The 20,810-nt window shown below is 43.4% G+C and overlaps 1 protein-coding gene across 4 annotated transcripts in view; it reads right to left on the bottom strand.

Moving 5' to 3' along the window:
- kalrna (kalirin RhoGEF kinase a) overlaps positions 1–19,289 on the bottom strand; it is a 152,887-nt gene extending 133,598 nt beyond the window's left edge. For 3 of the 4 annotated variants that reach the window (XM_085384695.1, XM_085384697.1, XM_085384696.1), the window contains exon 1: positions 18,977–19,289. In XM_085384695.1, the coding sequence (XP_085240821.1) occupies positions 18,977–19,043 (67 nt within the window). In that variant the 5' untranslated portion in view covers positions 19,044–19,289. The remainder of the gene's footprint in view (positions 1–18,976) is intronic. The other variant, XM_085384698.1, reaches the window with a different exon arrangement.
- Between the last annotated feature and the right edge of the window lie 1,521 nt (positions 19,290–20,810).

Here is a 20,810-nt window from a genome sequence, read left to right as displayed (position 1 = left end):
AATAGGGTTCCAACTCCCAGCAACAACAAAAATAAATAAATAAAAAATAGGGAACCACCCCTCACGCTCCACCTCATGATGCTTAAACGACGTAATCAACCTTAATTTGATGCAGTGTGAAAAAAAATGCACAGAAATCAATTATTTTTCAAGAAATATTAAATAGATTCAACATCTTTCTTCAACAAAATTGCAGACTGCACAGATGGTACCTTCCCAAAGGAAAAAGTACTATAGCTTACTAGGGTATATATATTAGACTTAATAGTCACTATATACAGTAATGGACTTCTATTCATTTTACATCAAATTAAAACTTTGGGTGTCAGATAATTATTTATTAAAAGCTCAACATTTTAAATGAGAATAAGAAAGAAAAGTATGTCTTTGTGCCCCCTTTTCCCTGTTAATGCCCTATCGGCCCCCCTGGCTAAACTTTGCTAGATCCGCCCCTGCACAGTTACCAGCGTCAGCTACGTAGAAAAAGATCCTCGAGTAGAAAGTAATATTAAATACATTCTAACAACAGCTTATCAAGCTTAAACGTGCTGCTGTTGTTCAGCCGCTGGTTTCCTCTTTCTGGTGCAAAGTGGGCCAAAAGCAAACAAGAGAGACGGACTCGCGACAGAAAAGCCGATCAGCTGATCGTTAAGCAGTTTCATGATTGAAGTAGCAGCAGGAGAGGCAGTCGCTTGTTAAGCTTAACACAGGAATGCTTTACAAACATTCAGAGATGGACTTACACACTTGCTTTACTTCTCTCGGGATAACTTTGTCGGAGATGAAATGCCAGGTTGCTAGCGAAGCTCCACATGCTATCCAGACCACCGACAGGTCCCGCATGCCACAGCCGCTCTATCACGTGATGCATACTGCTCCGACGTGCTAACGTGCTGAGGTGAGTTACGGCGTGTTGCAAGTTTTGTGAGGTGCTTTCGTGATATTTAATGGATCGGATTACATTTTTTATTTTTCTCCAATATCCGATCCAGTAATTTAGGTCAGTATCGGACCGATACCGATACGTAATATCGGATCGGTCCATCTCTAGACCACAGCACACTAATTCTTCATGTGTCTGAGAGTCTGAGAGGCTCAAAGTTCTAGAATAGAAAAGCAGCCAGTCGGCCCACAGTCGGCCCACAGTCGGTCCACAGTCGGCCCACAGGTCTCAGTAGCATCTATAGCCCAGGACAAACCAGATTTGCATCCAGATTTCCAGGACTAGAAGATTAAATGCAGATCAAACATGCAGACACAACAAATGAGATTTCCATACCAGAGCGGTTGGTCCGCAAGTTAACAATGACTGCATGTGGTACTGTTGGTGCTGTCAACAGAGTGCTGGTGGAAACTGTGGTACTGTTGGCCGAAGCCAACGAGGTGAGAGGAGGAAAAGGACAGAGCTGGCTGATATGATGGAATGAAAGAAGTTAGGCAAAAGATCCGATGGAAACGAGCAAAGTCAGGAGTACTGGAGGTGGATTCAAGATGCAATACCACGGCGTGGATAAGAAGAGAAATGAAGTGGGGGTAATCTCGAGTGTGAAGAGGGTTGTGGAGGTGAAGACAGTGTCTCACAAAGATGTCAGGGCTGCACAGATTGGATGTCAGTTACCAGAGAAAGAGCAAGTCTGGAGTAGGATGGATGAAGGGGTAGAGATTGTTCCCAGGGAGAGAGCGATGACTGGAGTAGACAGACTGAAGGGAACAAAAGTGAATAAGGAGGTATTGGGTAGGTGTGGTGTTAAGGAGAAAAATGCAGAAGAATGGGTGGTAGTAGATCTGGTAGTAGAGGACAGTGAGACAGTGGTCTGCAGCACGAGTGACAGACGTTTGGGTGGACTACATCGGAGTCCCTTTTTGTTTCCAGTGGTGATGGACAGGTTGACACTTGGGTTCAGGCAGTAATCTCCATGATCTATGATGTTCACAGAGACATTGTGACCTGTAGCGAGAGTAGGGAGTAGGTGGAAGACGGTCTGTAAAGACAGTGTCAAGAGACGAGGAATGATGAGGAAGGACAGTTGGTAGAAGCGTGTGAATGAGAGGTAGACATTAGAAAGGTGAAGATGCAAAGAACAGAGATAGTGAAGGTCGATCATTTTAAATACCTGGAGTAACCCTTCCAAAGCAAAGAGAGAACAGGCAGGGTGGCAGAAGGATGGCAGCATGAGTTGTTTTTTTCTATGATGTATAGTCTGCAGACAGTGGCACTGAAAACAAGGGCGAAGCTGGAGGTGGCAGAGATGTTAGGATTTTTCCTTGGAGGAGCCGGGATGGACGGGATCAGAAGAACTAGAGGAGCAGCTCATCTTGAGCCGTCTTAAGACAGCTAGTGAGACAAGACTGAAATACTTTAGACATGTGCAAAGGAGGGATAGTAAATACATTAGACAAAGGATGTTAAATATGGAGCTGCCAGGCAGAGAGGAAGACCACAGAAGAGATTCATGGGGGTAGTTTGCTCACATGCAGAAGATGCTAGAGCGATAGTGGATGCTGCGGTGAGACGGAGGCAGGTGATCTGCTGTGGTAACCCGTTAAACAACAGCCAAAAGTAGAAGACGAAGAAAGTGGGCTATAGAAGATCAATACAAAGAAGTTGTACCCCAAAAACACTTAAAACCATATTGCTCCGTTGCACTATGTCTGACCTTCCTGTCCACTTCAAGTCAAGAGGAAAAACAGTTTGTCAGCCTGGGAGCTGATGTCCTGCTTCATAAAAACAGCATTATGATGGAGTGGAAACAGGCATTCCAGGATTTCCCTCTAAGTTCCCTGGATTTGTCAAACATGCAAGAACTTTCTGTGGAATTTCAGGGCACTGGCACGTCAAATGTATTTTTATTTTATTTATGATCTCCTCAGTCAGCCGTCCACACTCGACTTGTAACAGGAGCAATAAGTTAACATCAGCAGTTTTACGCCTCTGGCTCTGTCCTCACAGATGCATTCATGCACAGTATGTTGTAGTGTGTATATGTATGTATCACCCACATTTTGCCACCATTAGATAAGAAACACAAAACTGACATATTATTATTATTACTATTTTGGACAAATCTGTTTTTTAAGTAGCAACATTTTACTTCTGTTTGCCAGTTTTCAGCTGTACCAACAACAAAGACTTGATTTTTATTTGAACTCACACACAAAGCCCAAACACAGTTGTTTCTTTTAAACTAAGAGCTGTCAGTGAAGTTTTTCTACTGTGGATTACAGGATAAGAGACGTTTGGACACAGAGGGACCAGTAAATCGTTTCAAACCCGAGCCATCAACAAGTCTAAGCTGTTGAGACAACCCTTCTGTTCAACCCGTCGCACTAAATTGTTCATATCTACACGCACATGCATTTACACTCGAACCAGCAACTGGGCAAAAAGTGCCTTTCCTTAAACTGCTTCTTATAACAACAAAAGGAACAACAATCAGAAGAGCTGAAGCATTTTTTCTTCTTTTCTTTCCTGTATATGCAGACATCCCAGGTTCTGTTGTCTGCGTAATGAATATAAAACTGTGTCGTGTGTTAATTAAATGGCATCCTGCGCTCTCATTGGGAGTTACTTCAGTTGCTCCTCTCCAAACTGAAAAAAGTGTCAATCTGAACCACTTCAGGTTACCTGAGGTAAGTTTTCTCATCAGTGCTTGAAGTTGCCAAATGTAATTAACTTTCTTTGATCTGTGATCACTGCGTGGGTTCAAATGACCTCCTATATGGACACACCTTTAATCAGAAGTTTGGCAACGTTCCTGTCTTAGGTGTCATGTGTTTGTCCTTGTTCTGTGAAGGGTCAGTTTTCCCTTGTCCTTTTTATTCTCAACTCTCTCCCCACAAATTATATTGTGAATGTAATGTACGTCTTTATGTCTGCTTCTATGTGGTTTAAGAGCCATTATTTCAATGTTTATTAATGATTCCTCCTATTAGAACATCACCAAATGATCAAAGTGCCACAGGGACTCGTTGCACAGCTTGAGGAACAATAACTATGATACAAATATTTTTTCTTTTGCCTGTCCCGTTTGGATCTTTAGCCATCAGAATTGTCTCTGTTCCTCTCTCTCTCTTCCTTTCTGTTCCTCTCTCTCCCTCTTTGTGCTGACAATCATCAAATATCCGCATCCTCAGGACCTTCTATCACTGTGCCATTGAGAGCATCCTCACTGGATGCATCACCACCTGGTATGGCAACAGCACCGCTTACAACTGCAAAGCTCTTCAGAGAGTAGTGCGGTGCTCTGAACGGATAATTGGAGGAGGCTTCTCTCCCTCCAAGACATCTACAGGAAGCGGTGCCTGAGGAAAGCGGGGAGGATCATCAAGGACTCCAGTCACCCCAGCCATAAACTGTTCAGACTGCTTCCATCAGGAAGGAGGTTCTGCAGCATCCGGTCCCGAACCAGCAGACTGAGAGACAGCTTCTTCCATCAGGCCATCAGACTGCTGAACACGTCATAGACACCTCAGCTTCACTACTGGAACTTTAACATTATGCACTCCATACTGTACAGTAATGCCACTGTTTTGCACATGTCTCACTTTGTATATTTTTATATATTTTATTGTTTACTCTATTTAATTTGTAAAATATGTAGACACACACACACACACACACACACACACACACACACGCAGAAACACATATTTAGTATACACATCCAGAAATGCATATACTGTATGCATATATATATATATATTGTACATATATTTATTAGTTTCAGATGTAGCCATTCTTGTATTTTGCTTGTTTACATTATTGTATTTTGCACAACTCTGTTGCTTGTGAAGCTCGCACACAAGAATTTCACTCACATGTGCTGTACCAATGTACCTGCACATGTGATGTGACAATAAAAGTGATTTGATTTGATTTGATTTGATTTGATTTGAAATATACAATTGAAACCAGATATTTACAAACTCTTCAGATAAAAACACTTTTTTAATTGTAACATCAAATCAGACTAAATGTTTATTTTTTTTAGGTTGATAAATATAAAAACATATTTGTTAAAGAGCATATGGGAGAAGGACGCAACCCATAACGGCAATGCTCAGTGGCTAGTGGATCTGAGGGCAGACCACAGCGACCTCCCTGAACAGGGTCCAGTAACCATCACAGTGGCAGATATCCAAGAAAGGGTCTCCAGTATGAAGAGTTGGACAGCACCAGGGCCCGACATGGTTCGCACCTACTAGCTGAAGAAGCTGACTGCACTCCACGAGCGTCTGGCAGCACAAATGAACCAGCTGCTAGTTAACGAGAGACACCCGGAATGGCTAACCGAAGGTCAGACGGTCCTGATCCCCAAAGACCCCCAGAAGGGACCGGTCCCCTCCAACTACCGACCAATAACCTGCCTCAGTACTACATGGAAGCTCCTGTCAGGCATCATATCGGCTAAGATGAACAGGCACATGGGTCAACACATGAGCGGGACACAGAAAGGAATTGGCAAGAATACCAGAGGCGCAAAACACCAGCTACTGGTAGACAGAACAGTCAGCCGAGACTGCAAGACCAGACTGACCAACCTGTGCACTGCCTGGATTGATTACAAGAAGGCCTATGACTCAATGCCCCACAGCTGGATACTGGAATGCCTAGAACTATATAAGATCAACAGGACCCTGAGAGCCTTCATCAGGAACTCAATGGGGATGTGGCGTACAACACTAGAGGCCAACTCCAAGCCCATAGCACAAGTCACCATCAAGTGCGGGATCTACCAAGGAGATGCTCTGTCCCCACTGCTGTTCTGCATAGGCCTGAACCCCCTCAGTGAGATCATTAACAAGACTGGCTACGGATACCGACTACGGAACGGAGCAGTTGTCAGCCACCTCCTGTACATGGATGACATCAAGCTGTATGCCAAGAGTGAACGAGACATCGATTCACTGATCCACACTACCAGGCTATACAGCAATGACATTGGAATGTCGTTCGGACTGGAGAAGTGTAGTCGGATGGTAACAAAGAGAGGGAAGGTAGTCAGAACTGAGGGGATTGAACTACCAGAAGGCAACATTGCAGACATAGAGGACAGTTACAAGTACCTGGGGATCCCGCAGGCAAATGGGAACCATGAAGAGGCCGCTAGAAAAGCTGCAACCACCAAGTACCTGCAGAGGGTCAGGCAAGTCCTGAGGAGTCAGCTGAATGGTAAGAACAAGATCCGGGCCATCAACACCTACGCCCTGCCCATGATCAGGTACCCTGCTGGGGTAATAGGCTGGCCAAAGGAGGAGATAGAAGCCACTGACATAAAGACAAGAAAGCTCCTGACCATGCATGGAGGGTTTCACCCCAAGTCCAGCACCCTGAGGCTGTACGCTAAGCGGAAGGAAGGGGGCCGGGGACTGGTGAGTGTCAGCACCACAGTCCAGGATGAGACAACGACCATCCAAGAATACATTGGGAAGATGGCCCCAACTGACCGAGTGCTCAGTGAATACCTCAGGCAGCAGAAACCCAAGAAAGAGGAGGGAGACGAGGAACCATCATGGAAGGACAGGCCCCTGCACGGTATGTACCACCGGCAGATAGAGGAGGTGGCTGATATCCAGAAATCCTACCAGTGGCTGGACAAAGCTGGACTGAAAGACGGCACAGAGGCACTTTTGGGGCGACCGTGGCTCAGGGGGTTGGGAATCGCATCTGTAACCGGAAGGTCGCCGGTTCGATCCCTGGGCTCTCTGTCCTGGTCGTTGTGTCCTTGGGCAAGACACTTTACCCTACCGCCTACTGGTATATAAAATAGAAGCTCTGTCTGTCTTTATTCTGACGTTTAACTAATTCAAAAGATATTTCAATATTTATTTAACCAAAACAAAACAAGTTTACTCTAAATTGATGTTTAATAGTAAAAAATGTTTTTATGTTTTCTCCCTAAAGTGTAAATATCTGGTTTAAACTGTGAATATACTGCTCTGTATAGAAATTCCTCTTGTTTTGCATAGAAATATACTGAACAACATACAAAGCATTATATATGCTTTGTATGTTTTTCTCTCTCTCCCTCTCTTTCTTTCATTCTTCCTCCCTGTCCTATCCCCCAGTCATGTCTGTCCCGGCTGTAACAACCGAAAATCAAATCAAATAAATACATAATTATAATAAAGGTCAATCAAATGGACCAATATGGCAAGGCCATGATGATCCACTTGGTAAAGTAAAGCCGCTTGGCATCTTTCTTCCATCTAACCAGATGACAGCAACGTCACTTTATTTTTTCCTTTTTTGCTTTTAAATAGCTCAAAACTCAAATATTCATTCAAATTAAAAAATTACCAACTTTGCGTTTAAAAAATTTTAAACACACAGAATGAAAGAAATGTTGGACACTAGAAAGAGCACAAAAATGACAAAACACAACAGATGAACACTGACCACTGAAATCAGGTCATGTGCAGTTAACAAGATACTGCAGAGACTGACGGACCGTTTTATTCCCAGTGACAGAAGCAGAACAGAAAAGCTACAAATGGAACCAACGCAGAAATAATGTTTCTTATTTTTGTTTCAAATGTAACAAATCTTTATTCAGCTGAGAGAATCTTTTGCTATTATTAGTTTTATCATAGTAATCTGATTATTTTTTCCTGCTTTACATGTTTTTAAGTTTTCAGCTTATTAAGTCAAGAATATAACTATTGATTATAAGCCTGGCTCTGCTGGAGGTTTCTTCCTGTTAAAAAGACGTTTTTCCTTCCCACTGTCGCCAAAGTGCTTGTTCAGAGGGAGTGGCCTGATTGTTGGGGGTTCTCTTTATTATTGTAGCTCTGTACCTCACAATATAAAGCACCATGACGTGACTGTTGATGTAAATTGGCTATATAAATACAATTGAATTGAACTGAACAAGGAGAAAACAGAATGACAAACTGAATAACACTGTCAACTTTATGTCGCAGGTTTATCAGAGAAACTAAGAATTTTCTCCAAGCATGACATCCAAGTACATCGACCTCTGACATCGCATAGACTAAACTCCCAAACACACATTAAACAACATAGGATGAGTGCTTCTGTGACCTCTGTAGAGGAGAAACCAAACAGCCACTCCACAAATGTATGGTACAACTTAGAAGAGCCACAGGACAAATCTCTGCTCTGCACTGGACAAATCCGACTCTCTGAAGAATGCCAATGTTTAAATGCATGAAAAAAGAAAAAAAGACCCCCAACTTATCGCAGCTTTCTACAGTCAAATACATTCTGGATTTAGGCCGTCTGTCTGTAGGCTATAGAACTTTCTATTTTCTATAATGATATTATAGAAACGATCTTAACAGCCTGTCAGTGGCTTTTAGCAGCTCTGTTCTAGTCTGTCAGTCATGATAACAGCTTCCTTTCTCTGACACTCACACACACACACTCACATACACACACACACACACATTCTCACACTCACACACTCACACACACACTGACAAAGGCAAATACCTGCTCACACAATCTATTAGCTGGCACTACTAATCAGCTTGTAACACACTCTCACACACACACACTCACACACTCACACACACACTCACTCACACACACACTCACACACTCACACACACACTCACACACACACTGACAAAGGCAAATACCTGCTCACACAATCTATTAGCTGGCACTACTAATCAGCTTGTAACACACTCTCACACACACACACTCACACACACACACACTCACACACACACACACTCACACACTCACACACACACTCACACACTCACATACACACACACTCACACACTCACACACACACTCACACACACACACACTCACACACACACACTCACACACACACACTCACACACACACACACACTCACACACACACTCACACACACACACACTCACACACACACACTCACACACACACACACTCACATACACACACACTCACACACTCACATACATGTCTATAAAATGTCTCTGTGATTGATTACAGTCCAAACGGATGCTCATTACACTAACACTTACACACATGCACACACCATATGGCTGCAGCTGTCCAAAGACTAGAAAGCTTTTAAAGGAGGGAGGAGACAAAAGGAGAAGGGGGAGGAGAGGAAATCCTTTCTTTGTATTTATCTATTTAACACCCCCTCTCTCCCTCTTTCTCTCCCTGTCTCCCCTTCTTCCTCTCACCCTTTGCTTTGCTTGTCCCCTGGTGAGTAATAAGAGCTAATCCAGTTAAGCTGCATCTCCTTCCCCTCTCTCTGTTTCTGACTGTCTGTCCAACAGACACACACACACACACACACACACACACACACACACACACACACACACACACACACACACACACAGACACACACACACACACACACACACACACACACACACACACACACACTTCATTTTCACACCCATCTGCCACTGTACTTGACACTGGGTGTGCGAGTGGAAGACAATGAGAGATGGAGGAAGGAGGGAATCCCTAACTCTCTCCTCAGGAGCGTCTTATTGTTCCCAATGAAAGTGGCATACACCCCACCCCCACCCTGACACACACACACTCTTCAATAATAGATATGTAGCTCCTCCTCCCAGGTTTCCTCACCATGACTCAGGACTGAGGTCTCACTTAAAGAAACAGGACACTCCACTTGCTATAAATCTCAAAGAAAATAAATTGTTGGCATAAGATCAATAAGGAAAACACAACAAAGGTCAATATGTCAGTGCTATTGTTACAGTTCAGCACAAGCTCAAGGGAAGACTTGCATTATGGTGAAAAAGGAAGTCAGGGGTCTACTCAGGGTTCCCACAGTGCAATGAGTCAGTCATTAACAATCAGTGGAACTAGATTTCATGTCTTTGAGATGCTTGCAGTGAGCCAAATGATGAGCTACTGTGGCTCAAACTGCCAAAAAGCTGGTTATGATAGAAAGGTGTCCAAATACATGGTGCATCAAATTTTGCTGTGTATGGGGCTGCATAGACGCAGACTAGTCAGGCTGCCCACGCTGAGCCCTGTTCACCGCTGTAAGATCCTCCATTAGACACAGGTATCCAAACTGGCTCAAGAAGGGGTGGAATAAGGTGGCCTGTCTGATGAATCACGCTTTCTTTACATCACGTGGATGCAAGGGTGTGTGCCTGGAGTGTAGCTGCAGAATACCTAGCACAGAGACAAGCTGTCGAGCAGTGTAATGTTTTGGGCAATGCTCTACCATCAATTTGGATGTGACATTTCATGGGAATGGTATTCCCTGATGGATACCAACAGGATAATGTTCCCTGCCACAAAGCAAAAATAGTTCAGGAATGGTTGAAGGTGTGACCTGGCAGTGAAATTCCCCAGATCTTAATCCAGTTGAGCAGCTGTGGGATGTGCTGGACACACAAGCTCATCCTAGACAAGGCTTTTGTCCCGTCTTCCTTCTCTCACCCCAACCAATCACAGCAGATGGCCCCGCCCCTCCCTGAGCCTGGTTCTGCCGGAGGTTTCTTCCTGTTAAAAGGGAGTTTTTCCTTCCCACTGTCACCAAAGTGCTGCTCATAGGGGGTCATATGATTGTGGGTTTTTCTCTGTATCTATTATTGTAGGGTCTACCTTACAATATAAAAGCACCTTGAGGCGACTGTTGTTGTGATTCAATGTATAAATAACATTGAATTGAACTGAATCCTTGGATGTTGGGTGTGGTTGTACCCGTAACACTCCAAAGACAGGAAGCAGAATATCTGTACTGAGGATGATGAGGGAATAAAGTAAACGACTCCTGCCACTTAGGGAAATCTTCTAAAGGAGAGGAAGTTAGAATAGAATAGAATAGAATAGAATAGAATTATCCTTTATTGTCCCTCACTGGGGACATTCAGGTGTTCCAGCAGTGACAGGCAGATGGAGCATGCAGATTCACCCAAAAGTAAAGACTAGAAAATTAAAAACAATAAAATAAGAGACTGTGCAGGGGACAATTACAGCATAAGAAACATTTATTAAAAAGAGCAAAGAGCATCCTTGCTCCTTTGTGCACCGAGGATGCAGCAGTGTGTCAGTGAAGGAGCTTCATGTGTGGGCTGGGAGACATCGTCCATGACTGATGCTATGTTTGTTCTTCTGTCTTCTTCCACCTGCAGTGGGTCGACGGGGCATCCCAGAGCTGGCCTTCCTGATGAGTCTGCTCTGACCTTTCTTGTAAAGAGCATCAGTGTTGTAAGTTAAGGAGATTTTGGATCTCAAGCCCGTCATGTTCTGGCAATTGCGAGGTACACTCATCATAAGTTGATGAGAGGATGACCAGAGCGTGCTGAGGTGCATGAGATACTTTGCTGTTAATGGTGCCAAATAACACGCTGGGATTATTCTTCTCAAGATTGTTGAGATAAGAAGATCTAGCCTCTTTCTCTTTCTCACTGTAGGAATGGATGAGTCCTTTACAATATTTTCAATGGACAACCAAACGTGTGATCTTCCATAATCGTTCTGCTCTTCGACACTGAAGATATTTAAGAAGGGTGAACAAGAAACAACAGAGCAATGGCTAATTTTGTCCTTATTTGTCCTTTCCATAGATCAGGACAAGTACTACTATCAGAAGAAGATGGAAAATGAACGGAAGAAAAAACTCAGTAAAGTCAGAACTGATTTAAACAGCAGCCCTGACATCAGGCTGTCAAACACTGAGCATAAACTCTGACCCCTCTCAAAGTGCTTATAGTCAAGGTTCACCTGGCTCGAAGCTTCATTCACCCATGTAATGCATCTGTATCACACACACACACACACACACACACACACACACACACACACACACACACACACACACACACAGTGTCTTTTCATTCTTAAATTTGTTACGGATCAAAAACATCTATTGTAACTATTACGATGTTACACCTTAACGTTAGCCCTTTAACTATCAGGTTATGCGTGTAGCTTTAGCTCACTGGGTGAGCAGGCGCCCACGTGCCACATGGCCAGCAGGGTGGCAGGTTTGAGTCTGACCCACGGACAATTTGTTGTCCAATAAAGGCAAAATGCCAAAAAAGAGTATTTTAAAAAATAAACAAGCTGATTAGTGGTCTGATATTATTAAGGTAGTTGCTAGTAATAATACCACAGCATAAAAGCCTGAAATAGACAGCATCAGTTATGCCCATCTATAATGTTAAACAGTTTGTAGTGTCTATAATTTTCTTGGCGTGGTTTATTATGCCTTGGTGGCGGCTCCACAGTTATCACTGATGATATCACTGTTAGGTAAAGGCTGCTTGCAACAAGTGGAAATGATCATGACGCACAAACTGTGAAGTGTGTCTATTAAAACAAAGAAACTTCCCGTTTCCTGGCATTACACACAATTCTGTGTGTACACTTCCAGCTCAACACTGAAAGGAACCATCTTGGTGCCGAGCAATTGTGCTAAAATGAATAATTTACTGAGATGCTCTCAAGGAGCAGACCAGTAAACTGGCAGAATCACACTGGAAGAGCTGAGGGAACCGTGTGGCTGTGAGGTGACAAAGCTAACCGCTGCTACATTATGCTATCTGTGATCTTACTGAAATTTCCAAGTGAACTTTGTTTGGAGCAGCTGCCACCCTTTATCGTTTCTAAACGTCTCCATGGCTACAGACAGATTAGCTGAGAAAATTAACTCTAATTACCTTCTCATGCATACAAGTGCTCGCTCGACTCCTCGCTTCTGGAATATGAGGAGCATAGTGGGAATGGGTCTGGTGTGAATAGGTAGAGTGTGTCAGCATGAAGAAGCAGACTTGACATAAAAACTGTCATTCAGCAAGAATGTTGTGCTGCTGCTTTTAACAACGTAGCTACAGAAGCTGGTCTTCATGTGCTTCATGTGTTTGTAAAACAAAGAGCAGAATGACGTCACAAGTTCTGCTGTTATGTTAATAAATACATACAAAGTTGCTATTATTCTGGTAGCATAGCAACAGTAGCAGCTATTGAGAGACAGCTGGCGTCAGATATCTGATAAACACTCAGACACTGCTCTCTGATTGCATGTGTGTAGGTATGAATGCATCTGTGTTACTTCCTGTTTCCGTCTGATAATTGAGCATCCTATTTATAAACTGCTGATTAGCATAACATTCCACTGTACTGTACGGCTGTGCCTTAGAGTGTTAAAGATTCTTAATTCTTCATAATATTATTTTCTTTTTGTCCAGATACAAAGTTTAAGTCTCACAAAAACTATTTTCAAGCTATTTTCATATATGACATTTTTCTCTGTAAAAGCCAATGAATAGAAAAGCACCACAACACAACAGTGGACCGAGCTAGAAGCGGCATGGAACGGTAGTAGAAGTATGGCATGGTGGAAATAACCATGAGACAATGAAGAGTTAAATAGAAAATTAAACACACAGGACAAATAATCAGCAATGAAGCAAAGCAGAAGAAGCTGAGACCCACATGGAACAGGTAGAGGGGCTGAAGAGGGCCAAGCAACACAACCTTACTGATATAGTCAAGAAGAAACAGCACGTGTATTTTTGGAGCAGAGGAGGGGAGGTGGGAAACTTAGTGCTACAGTTCATTGAGACTTTCTTGAGCACTGAGCTCCAGCTACCACAGGACCCTGACCTAAAAATAAAATACCTCATGGTTTGTCCCCAGTAAACAAACCATGACCCAGTGCTCCCCCAAGAACAGTGTTAACCTTCAAGAGCTTACAGCCAAACACATGGTTCTGAAAGCAGCTTGGAATAAGGAGAAGATTCACGTGGGCAACTTCAGTCACGACTGCAAATCCCAAACTGTAGAAGACAGCAGAGAACACTCTGGTATAGAGAGAGCATTAAAGGAGGATCTGTTTCCAAATGCTGTGGAAAAATATGCACCGGTGCGCAGGAAGCATGCAAAGACGTGGGGTCCAGGTCAAGGAGCCACCGACGACTGCGCAAACAGAGAAGACCTCGAACGGCCACTTTGACTTCCTCTTCTCTTAACTTTGACGTGTTTAAGGAAACGTGAGGCAGGAAAAGTAGGACTGTCGACAGCTTGCATAGGCTCGTCACAGCTGTCAGAAAGTGACAGACAATCTTGGTCCTTCATTGACGAGCATGTTTCATTTTGGAGGCATGCTTTAGAAAAAAACTCCACTTGTTACTTAACTGAGTTCACTCAGAGTAAAGGGCCGCTCGTTTATGTAACGATTCATCCGAATAACATAAATAAAGGAGGCCTAATATTAGTATCCGAAACAACAAATTAGCTATAAAGGAAATCAAAGGTGGCATTAGGGAGAGTGAAATGGACAATATGTCCAAGTCTTGTGTGGGATACAGACAAAGCCACTAAGAGAAAAGAGCCTACACAGGAAGGTGAGGAGAGCAAAATATGACAAGCTGGTGAAAACATTAAGCAAAGTCACGAAAAAAAAGAGAAATTTAAAACAAATACTGGATTTTGAAACTGAGATTTGCAAAACAAACCTAGAAATCTGATCAAGATCCCAACGCAGACCAACAAGTAAGATTAGAGATGCTTTATTTAATCCATGAACCACAGGAAGTCGAATAAACCTTCAAAGATTATTCTGAAACATTATGAAGACAGCATTAAACACTTGTTACGTCCATCAGACCTCCCATCGATAGGATAGAAACAAAACAAAGGACCGATTATTATTATGAGGAAAGAAGAGCTCCAGAATCCCAGTTCTGCCCATTAACTTTACACCCTACAAGGTTATCAGACCAGTGAAGTGAATCTAAATCAATACGATGGCCGGGTATCCTAATCACCCAAAAACTGAACTGAAATAAACTTCAAGTGAGTAAACAGAAATAAGCAGGAACTCTGTCATTGTTTACAGGGAGGAGATGATGTCTCGGTTCCTTTGGGCAGGAGGCAGACCTGGGGTCAAATTTAACACACAGTGGGTTAGCTTTGCCTAATTTCACAGTTTATTATTATTCTGCCTAAATGAGACACGTGGCCTGCTGATGCTCTCCAGAGTATACGATTAGATGGAACGATAAGAAACTACATTTGGGAAAGGCTCAACCTCACACAAGATTAAAACCTGTGAGACCCCAAAGAGAGTCAGAGTGGAGACACAGCAATCATCAGATCATTACAAATGATGGACAGAATCACCTAATCTGCCTCCTTATTACACTGCACGGGAAAACTATTAGCTACGACCCGGCACAGGTAGAGACGGCGTGGGCGGACGTCAGGCGCTCTCACCTGCTTTGGTCATTTACAGAACTACAAAGACTCCGGGACAATGTTCTCTTAGAGGATGTATTTAGCTTCATATGTACTAGTACACATGCTTCATGGAAAAATGGCTTCATTCCTTGAGAACTCATTTTTGTCACAAACACAGACACACACAGTACAACCGGCAGCGAAATGCTTTTTCCAACCAGATACAAGAAAAGACTAAAGTTAAAAATCACATTTAAAACCTGTGAACGGTCAAAACAGTCATGAGTATTTTATTAAAGTACATTATTTTGTTATTAGCAGCGTGTACAGTGATGTGTAGAGATATGAGTTCAGCCTAGGTTGCTACTATGACATGCTCCATTTTCTCCTCCCTGTTTTGTTTCCGTCCCAAAGGAAAAATAATAAAACTGTCAATAAGTAACAGAAATGAGCCACTTTTCACATTTTGCTAATAATTTTGATGATCTCTAAATAGGAAGAGTTGCTAACTGGACTAATTATCTCCATAATTATATTTCCTGTGTGGTTCGTGACACATAATAGTACAATTATATTACAATTATTATTATACAATGTATAGAAACAGAAATACCCAATGGTGCTTCGGTGGTAATATCAGACCTTATATTTGGTCTTTAACTGAATGATGTTAACGTGAGAGCAGATGAATGTGTAATCTGACGTCAGTATTAATGTTTGCAAACAAAGCAGTCGTGTTTGTGCTGTTGCAGTTATCCCTGTGACAAGCTGTGCGCCCTGCAGCTCAGCCTGCGTACGACAGGCTCCAGCCGCCCTGCAACCCTGAGGTGTGCGTGTAACCGTTACACGTTACACTGTCGGGAACGGATGGACGGATGGACGAGTGCAGATGCAGCAAAGCCTCACATCACATCAGTGCAGCCGCACTTCTAATCTTTATAACAACACAAGCACTTACACTGTTTGTAATATGACTGGAAACTGTGTTGAACTTTCCCACTGGTGGATAATCATTCTCACTGTGGAGTGGTTTGGAAGCGACCGCACGAGCCCTCCCTGACTGATGGGCAGCTGTTGCACACCCTCTTAGTAAACTTTTATTTTTGTTTCCATTTTTGTTCAATAACAGCAGGATGTAATATGTCACTTGTTGTAAGAACTGGTCGTGTCAGGTGATTTTATTAAGTCTTGATACATAAAAACAGAATTTATTGAGGGTTTGTTTCATACTGTTCCCTCATTCAATAAACTAAACAAAGAAAAGCTGTAGAATCACCGTGAGGCTCACATGTCTGACAGCAGACTGAATCCAGCCCCCAACACGAAGCCATCATGGATGCAAAGGACATTTTAGACACGCGCCAGGTTTAAAGGATAATTTCTTGTTTTTTAGAGACAGAAACATGATGTACGAGCAGTTTACTGGTAGAATAAGAAGTGGAACTGGATTTAGAAATGAAGTGGAACAGCGCCATCTCTGATTTCGTCCTTGTCAGTCTAACAGTCTAACACCTACAGGACAAGGATCTTCACAACTGTTCAGACACAGAGATGCAGTTTAGCCCAAATACTTGTTTTTTATTGCTCACAAAAGAAAGGATGACTACGCTCTGATGTTTAAATAGTAAAAGCTAAATGAGTATCTAAGCAGTTTTAACTTTGTTGAGAAGTTAAACTGAGAAACCAATTTTTTAATTTTTCCCAAACTATTCCAGAAACGAGCCAATAAGGATCAGCGAGAGAGCCTCAACATCACGAAGAAGAAGGTTGTTCTGGCTCTGCCTGTGACCGTTTACACTTCACAACACAACATGCTGTATTATAGAAACAGGGATTTGAATCCAACACTGACAAAACACCAGGGCATCAGAAACAGCAGCTACTCAGTTTGTCAGCGTTCAAGCATCCAGAGTCCCAAACTCCTAAATTACACAATAAACTGTTTTAGTGCTTTTAGATTTTTACATCAGCCTCTTGTGTCGCCATGTGAGAAATGACATGTCGTGCTGTACAGCGGTGTCCTCCGTGGCTATGATGACTATGGATAATACAGAAAGCGGCACAGCACTATGCCTCTGGGGGCTCCGGTGCTCAGAGGGAGGATGGAGGATATGTACTTGCTCAGCCTGACAGTCTGAGGGCAGATGGTGAGAAAATCTAATATCCAGTGATGTATGGAGGGGGTCAGCCAGGAGTTTGGTTGGCATGCTGAACTGTAAACGAGCGCTCTGACATACGTGTTGTCTCTGTAAATAAGGCCAGTGTTGCCGCACAGCTGGCATCTTTACATGACTTGTTCTCTTGGTACCAAAACTGGTGTTCATTGAGTGCACCCCAGCATGTGTCACATCCCAGTGTGGGAAACTGTGTCACACACCTGAAGCCACACAGTACTGTGCAAAAGTCTCAGCCAGCCCTCAGTTTACTTCCAAGACTTTCATTTTATAAAGTGGTCTGGAGCAATTATTGTCCGGGCTTTATGGATGTCTTTCAAACGTTTTCTTCGGACAGTCGCTCACAAAAATCCCATAATTGATTCCCATTTCTTTAATTGAATCTATAAAATATTCCAAAGATAACCCAGTTTGACAAGCACAAACTGCACACCAGGCAGATAAAAAAGGAAACAATAATGGTTGTTTCCTTCCTGTGCACTTCTAAAACAATCAGCTGAATTTAGTCCAGGTGCAGGAGAAGGAAAACTGTGGAGCGATACAGCTTTTCAGGAGCAGACATGAGCATTGGTTGGATTTCTATTGCATTAAAGGACAGGAGCACTATAGTAAATGCAATCTGCATCCAGGATGGAAACAACTGCATCATACTGCTAACAGAAGTTCAGCTCTTTGTGAGATTCTCCACAAACAGCATGCTAAGCGCCTTGTTGTGATTTGTTTGGTATAAAACTGAGTTCATGCAAAGCTAGCCAAGAAATTCAGAGTGATGAAAGCTGAGTTAATGGCCCAAACCCAGCAACCAGCACCTGAACTTTAACAGGTAACAAACGCAGCCTCCGTCAACAAGTCATTCTTTAGGAAAAGAAACAAGAAGAAAAGACTGCCACGGCAGCAGATCTCATGAAGGTTTAAATCCAGCGTGTTCGGCGTACAACAGCAAGTGTCTAACAACTAACTAAAACATGGTGGAGGGCTTGGAGCTGCAGTTCAGCCAGTGGTGTTGGAGATCTTGTCAAAGCTGAGCAGAGATCAGGATCAGGATCCACTATGTAATAATCAGAGGTGGCCATGGCGCTCTGCTAATATCTGCTTCAGCCTTTAGCGTCATAAAAGATACCAGAAATGATCTGCTGTCTGCTTTTGTAATGATCTTAAAACGCTTTGGAAGTATAATGTAATGACACCGTAATGAGCTGTCTCCATGATGACAGCATGTGCTTGCAGACCAGTTATTTGGACTCAGTCATCTTGTGCCTTCTGTCCATGTATCAGCACAAACACACAGTCTTCTCCCACAAACTGCCATTTGTAGCACGCTGGACATTTTTTCCTGAGCCTTTCAGCTGCTGATCTGATGTGATCCCACCATGATTCTTCCTTCTTTTGTAGACCCACAGCATCAGCTAACACACGCACGGAAATCAACACGACACTGTAGATCCGCGTAAAAGCCTCAAACAGCGCAACGTTTCTGCTTATTTGAAGCAGAATGTTTGCAGCTGCCTCCCATCTGCTAGTGCAGCTTCCAGCTGATTTTCTGCACATTTCTGCTCTCGCTCTCTTGCTTTCGTGCGCTTGCTCGGGCGGCTCTGGCTCAAATTGATCTCGGGTGTGATGCTTTTGTCTTAGATTTGGAGAGATCAGCTCCGATTCCTACCTGTTTTGTAGAAGGCATCAGTGTCGGGGTCGCTGGGCGCCTCCTCGGCCGCTTCTGCTGGGTTCATACCGGAATCCGTTTTACTATCCAGTGACAAAGAAAGACGGGAATAAAGCCCACCGCTCGGGAAAGATCCTCGCGTCTTTATTCCTCACATGTCCTTCGCTTAGCTCGCTCTCCCTCCATCACCCGATGTGGTTTGCTTTCTTTTTGTCGCCCTCTCGGTTTGTTTGGTGTTCAGGGTAGGCTTCGTTTCTCTCTATTGTTCCCGGTCCAACCTCCCTCTCTGCTTCTGTCCGCCAGGGTCTCTCTGCCTCCCTCCCTCTCCCCGTACGTCCCCTCCCTCCCTCCCTCCCTCCCTCTGTCTCTCCAGTTCAGTTCATTGACCTTTATTAACGGGTTCGTCTGCGCGTTCAAATGATTGAAATTAACACGGCGTGATCTATAAATCAAAAATCCCATTTTCACTATTTTCCAAATAGCAGTGCGATGGTGATGCAGTAGTTCTAAACATATATGCTGCATTTTACATTATATACATGGAGCACGCAGGAGGAGGCGTGCACTGTTCACAAACACGCAGAGCGAGGGGTCGAAGTAATGGGCCACCCGCTGGACCTCCAGAGCCACAGCAGTAAAAGCAGCAATGAGCCAGCGGTGACCACTGTGGACCATTTCTAGCCTTAATGGCCAGTCTGAGCATTTATCCAGGCAATCGCGTGTTTACCAACGACACATCGTTGCATTGTGCCTGGCTGTCACTGACAGGAGAAGCAACTTTCCAGCATAAAGACACCGTATGTGTCTCTGCTGCATGTGTCAGACTCTTGCTGCACGCATCGTCTGCCTCACCCTCCATCTTCATCAGTTATATTTCACACCCTGTCTTCTGTTTGAATGGTCACTTCCATTGAAACTTACAAACACGTTTCTTTCTAAGTGATGAAATCAACAGCAGTATGTATATTTCTGATATATGTCTACAATTCTTCCATGAACAAAATTATATATTTGGGCTAAATTTCATTACATTTCAGACAGTGGAGACGGAGAGCACTGTGTAACATGCTGATAGATTTGGAATTATTTATAAAGATTTGTATGGGAACAGGTATGTGCAGGTCGAGCTCAACCACAGCATTACAGAGCCTGTGGATCCCCTCTCTGTCAGGTGTTTCCCCCATACATATATAGAACTAATGAACATACGTGTAACAAACATGTACTGTAAGGCTTCTGGGGATAATATTCAGTGTAAAGCATGAGGAAGGCATACACTTCATGATCGTGCACAGATCTTTAACCACTTTGCCTCGTCCACCATCAATTCTTATGTTCCTGCCAATCTCTGCCTCTCATCCTCAAACACATCACATTAACAGTCCCAGCTGCTGGGAACTCTCACTGTGAGATAGCACCATCTAGTGGACAAAACCGTGTGTAACAGCTAGGCTGTTGTTTAATAGTCCTGTGGCATGAGTTGTGGTTACACTTGATTTCCCCAGAGGGGCCCTGACCGACCTCAGCCTTTTCCAAATAAGCAACTACAGCATATTGTGTTCAGTGACATCTCTGGTTGTTGGTAGGTCTGTATGAACATGTGAAAGCCTGTGGGTGAGTGTGAGTGAGCAGAGAGGTAGATAACTGCAGGAGTTTGAAGTCCACGGTGTCGTTTCAAGACCCTGTGATGATTTAGGGTGACATGACATATGCTGGTGTGTGTGTGTGTGTGTGTGTGTGTGTGTGTGTGTGTGTGTGTGTGTGTGTGTGTGTGTGTGTGTGTGTGTGTGTCCAGGATATTTTAGAGAACTTCATGCTTCCATCTGCTGACAAG

This window comes from Rhamphochromis longiceps, linkage group LG16 (assembly GCF_057381845.1).
Source record: "Rhamphochromis longiceps isolate RC_006_pf linkage group LG16, R_longiceps_female_GT1.1, whole genome shotgun sequence".
Classification (NCBI taxonomy): Eukaryota; Metazoa; Chordata; class Actinopteri; order Cichliformes; family Cichlidae; genus Rhamphochromis; species Rhamphochromis longiceps.
The sequence above is the reverse complement of the archived record's forward strand: the minus strand, read 5'-3'. Positions and strand labels throughout refer to the sequence as shown.